The 5,344-nt window shown below is 38.6% G+C and overlaps 1 protein-coding gene across 1 annotated transcript in view; it reads right to left on the minus strand.

Annotated features, from left to right (window-relative positions):
- Positions 1-3,590: 3,590 nt before the first annotated feature.
- Positions 3,591-5,344, minus strand: part of LOC110030242 (pentatricopeptide repeat-containing protein At1g74600, chloroplastic-like) — a 19,138-nt gene continuing 17,384 nt past the window's right edge. Inside the window, exon 3 of the mRNA XM_020732862.1 lies at positions 3,591-5,335. Coding sequence (XP_020588521.1) covers positions 3,647-5,335 — 1,689 coding nt within the window. The 3' untranslated portion in view covers positions 3,591-3,646. The remainder of the gene's footprint in view (positions 5,336-5,344) is intronic.

Raw genomic sequence — 5,344 nt, forward strand, 5'->3', positions numbered from 1 at the left:
TAATTTAATATAAATAATTCATTAAGTGCTCATATTAAATTTTGATAAGATATATTGTTTTTCTTTGTATTTATTTTTTTAAGAAATAGTTTAAGATTCAAGGAATAAGTTACAATTCTTAAGTATTTTTTATTTAAATGCTTAAAAGCGACATAATAAAAGAAACAAAGACAATAAAGAAGTCATAAATGAGGGTATCATCCAATAAATAGTGCATCTGAGAGAAAAATAGAAGTGCAAATGAAGGTAAGTGGTGTTACTGTTGGTCATATAATTGTTCTCGGTCATCCTTCTGTCCAGGTGTATAAGATAAGTCATGGGATATGATGTAAACTGTCTTTGAGCATGTACAAAATATGAAATTTGCAACATACGCCTAACACTGTTGATCATGTGAAGGTATCATCGCATGCAGGATCCAAAACTGGTGCTGTGAAGGAGCGGCACAAGGTGTCACCGATGAATGATATACTTGCTTTAGTATATGTTGTCAGAGTGTACTCGTATGAGATTAATTCTAGAGAACATAAGGAGGTGGGGTGGGGTTATGAATGTAGAATTAGAAGGCCCGTGATTATAGGTCGACGGTGAAATGCCTGCATCCTTTTTGTTGTTGTCATCTTTTTACAACATGTTAGATAGGTTGAGCGATTGCCTCATATAGGTCTCCCATGTTATCATTGCCTTTTATTTAGGACTCTCATCATCGGAGCTCCAAAAAGGTGATGAAAATTCATTTATCTTCACAACATAATCATGATAAAAAAATATTAATTATATGCATAACATTTGAAAATTAGTGTAGATAAACTTTAATTTGTTTGAGAGTTAGTAAATACATGAGCTCGTTGTACACGTGCTCTCAAGTAATGTGTCTGAAGAATCTTTTATAGTTAGTGTAGCGTAGCCCATGTCCTTACCCATCTCATGTATAAAACAACAACTCGATCCCGATCTACGCCTCCAAAATATGGGGCAACAGTAGATATACCTCTCTGCCTCAACTCCCAATCCCAATCCACATCCCTCTTCTCCCTCCAAAATATGGGGCAACAGTAGATATACCTCTCTATCATCCTAGATCTCAATGTGCTGTCGGTGAAAGTCGGCCCAATCCACATCCCTCTTCTCATGTCCATTAACCTCTGAAAATTTGACTCCATAGCATGAATATTCACCATGGCTAATCGTCCGAACTATCATGTCACTCTCTTTATTAGCTTCCACTTTATTACTTTGAGGAACATCATCGTAGCTCTCATTTTTACATAGTGTTAAGTTTTATTATTGAGCAACTTATAGTATACACTATGTGATCTCATTGTCTCATATTAGAGTTGTGACATACCGACTTAAAATTTGCATACAATCCATACGGTGTGAGTTCTAGGATCACCACTTAGGGCACATAGTGCTCTAAAATGCAGTTGTTTAAAGGTTGAATGTGTCGGTATACAAAGAAGTCGGCACGACCTCTTACACAACCTTAGTTGAAGTTATCAGCAATAATTAATTCATAGTCATAGTATAACATAAATGTTGAAATTTGCAGACTCATCTTTGATTAATGAACCTACATTATAATTTTATGTTGAGGCAAAACAATTGTGCAAACTGTAATACAACTAGTTTTCTTTTGTTGTTAAAGTTATAAGCTGTGATTTTCAAATTATTATTATTATTATTATTATTATTAACTACTTAATTTATACTAAATAGTATGTGTCATTGTTGTGCCAGAAAAATGTATAATTTCCTTCAAGCCAGCAGTCCTGCATTCTCACATTTTCAGGCTATATACTTCTTTAGTAATTTTTTTTAAATATTCAAGTTTCTATTTAAATTTCTATGTGTATTCAAAGTAAAATTTTAGGCTAAGGGAACTTCTATGTGAAGAGGTGGGTAGAAGATCTCTTACGTTGTAAGTTCGCATTAGATTATTTACTTCCTTCTATAAAGTTTTATTTAGCCTGAAAACAACACCATGCTTAACACATTCAAGTTCACCAGTCGATCTAGTCACTCGACATGTAAATGTGTTTACTAGTTGTATAAATATGTTCTATAGTTGATCCGACCATAACTTATATGAGAATTGAAATGAAATTATCATAGATGACCAAATGCACAAATATACATAGGTAAATAAATTAACTTGCAAAAAATGATGCATTATTATTATTTTATTAAAATTATTACTATTGTTATTGTTATATTTGACTGGTGTTGGGTGATATCGTTTCCAAGCGGAAGATTATTGCTTTGTGTGTGGAGCCGAAGCACAGCGCATATGCGCTCACTTCTAGGCGCAGCTTCACAGGAGTCGACACATAAGCGCCGGCTATGGGCGCATATGCGCCCACTTATATGTGGGCATTGTTTGATTCCAGAGTCGTTGGTGCTTATGTGTTAACCTTTAGGTGCCTAAGGGCCCAACTTAAGCAATGCGTGGTAGAGACATTGGCTCATAGGGGCCAAGTCCATGATCGTGATGCTCATGATCAAAATTTGACTACTGACTTAAGCAATGCGTGGTAGAGACATTGGCTCATAGGCGCCAAGTCCATGATCGTGATGCTCATGATTACTGGTTTTTGCTTATTTCTTGGCTCAACCCTTATCTAGTGTGCAAACAAACAACTATGGATTATAACTCAACTGAAGCGGAAGATCATGCTCTCGCTACAACTTCTCATATTATTTGGATATGTCTTTTAGTTGAATTGGCATATCTCTTACTTGACCAACACCTGTATATTGTGATTTGCGACAATATTCGGCTATTGCTTTGCCTAATAAAACCAGTGTATCATGCACAAATTAAGCATATTGAAGTTAACTATCATTTTATACGAGACCATATCAATTAAAATGATATCATTGTTCATCACATATTCGCTCAAGAACAAGTTGCTGATGTATTCATCAAATTTCTCACCAATACAAAGCTTCAAGTTCTCTGCACCAAATTGACGCTTCCACATGAATCCTCAATTTGAGGGATGGTGATAACTGTTCTCGCTTAGTAACTGCTCCTCTCCACTAGTTTCAGTAGGTCGTATCTCAGCCCTTAATCTCTGACTGATTTACTTCCTATCCGTTGGTTTAGAACCTCCCTTCATCAAATTTCTCACCAATACAAAGCTTCAAGTTCTCTGCACCAAATTGACGCTTCCACATGAATCCTCAATTTGAGGGATGGTGATAACTGTTCTCGGCTAGTAACTCTGCTCCTCTCCACTAGTTTCAGTAGGTTGTATCTCAGCCCTTAATCTCTGATTGATTTACTTTCTTTCCGTTGGTTTAAAATTTCCCGGCAATCTGTTTTAGATGTTATTCTACAATCTGTATTATATTAAGCGAGGATAAAGCAGGGTTTTACCATATAAATGGTTTGTTTGTATGTGGGTGTAACGGCGCAAAGATACTACCATTTAACAATTGGAAGACAAGTGGCATGCTCCAGAATTATTAGTTTAACACCTAAACTTTACTTTTTTGCATTTAAACAACCAAAATCCTTCATATCACATTAAAAAAAAACCACTATTAACTTTTAAGCATTGAAATACACATTTTCTTGCATAGATAAATACATAAGAATTGAGTGGCATGTATGTAAATCTTCCAATCAAATATCTAAAGCTCAAACCCAGCTCTGTGCCGCATCCTTTCTCATTCCACTTGCATCCAATCTCTGCCTCAACTCACCCTTCTCTTCCCACATCTTTTGCTCAGCATAAATATTAGAGAGAGAGACATATGGACCATTATTGCCTGGTTTCAGTGCCATTAGCTTATCTGCTGACCTCTTTCCAACTTCCATTTCTCCATATATCTCACAAGCCCCTAAAAGTGTTTCCCACACCAACGGATCCGATCCCGCACCCATCTCTTCTATAAACCCCTCAGCTTCTCTCAACCTTCCCGCTCTACCAAACAAATCTACCACACATGCACAATGTTCCCTTCTAGGCTTTATGCAGTATTCGCCAATCATGGATTCCACAATCCCAAGTCCTTCATTTACAAGACCTCCATGGCTGCAGGCAGATAAGGCACCAAGGAAAGTAACTCCATCAGGCTTAAAGCCTTGTTTTTTCATCAATTCAAACAGCTCGAGAGCTTTTCTTCCCTTCCCATGCTGACCATAGCCATAAATCATTATGGTCCATGACACCACATCAATGTTTTTCATGGTCTGAAAGACCAAATGAGCATCTTCCAAGCTCCCACATTTAAAGTACATATCCATAAGAGCATTGCCCACCCCAACATCTGATTGAACTTTGGATTTCAATACTCTGGAATGAATCATTCTCCCATGTTCAACAACGGATAATTCACTGAAAGCAGGCAAAACAGTAGCAAAGCAATATTCATTTTCTGTTATGCCTACTCCGAGCATTTTTCTGTAAAAGCTAATCACCTCATTCGTCATCCCATACTGCACAAATGCGCTGAGCATTGCTGTCCAAGTTATGATATTCGGTTTCGGAATTCTCTCAAACACTTGTGAGGCAGAATCAATGGCTTCTCCACATCTAGAGTACATTGTTAGTAGAGCATTTCCAGCTGGAGTATCGGAGTCCAACCCAAACTTCAAAGCGCAGCTATGGAGCTGCATGCCCAGGTCCAAATCCTTCTTCTCCAAGCAGGTTTTCAAGACGCTCGTCAACGCAAAACAATCGAAGCAGCCACCATTTTCCCATCTCATTCTTAAGAAAATGGAGACGGTCTTCTCTTTGTTGCCGCTGCAAGCACAGGCATCAATCATTATATTCCACGAGACTGAATCGAACTCTGTTATATCTTCAAACGCACAAATGGCGTCCTCAAGCCCTGATAACCTCTCGTAGCAATTCACCAAAGCTCCTCCGACAAATCCATCGGAGCATAAGCCAAATTTTATCGCATGTGAGTGAAGTTGCATCAGCACACAAGGATACTTACTAGTATTGTAACCCGAGAGCAGTACTGATAGGGTTAGGGCATTGGGAGTCATTCCTTCCTCCAGCATTCGGGAGTACAGAAACACGGCTTCCGTAGGATCTCCATTGCTGCGGATATGAGCGGAGATAAAAGTGTTGTAAGATACGGCATCCCTGTTCGGCATTTGATCAAACAAAAGGCGGACATCGCGGGGGTGACCATAGTTTAGGTAGAACTTGAGGAGCTTGTTCCAGAGAGAAAAGGAAGATGATGCGAGATCATGAAGGATAATGATTCGGGCATGAGCCGCGGCGGCGCTGCGTAGGTCGCCGGTGGCGGTGAAAGATTGCAGGGCAGCGGAGAGGTCAGAGAGGTTACAGGCGGTGTAGTTCACCCCCGAAAAACACCGCGC

Source organism: Phalaenopsis equestris, unplaced genomic scaffold (assembly GCF_001263595.1).
Source record: "Phalaenopsis equestris unplaced genomic scaffold, ASM126359v1 Scaffold000686, whole genome shotgun sequence".
Lineage (NCBI taxonomy): Eukaryota > Viridiplantae > Streptophyta > Magnoliopsida > Asparagales > Orchidaceae > Phalaenopsis > Phalaenopsis equestris.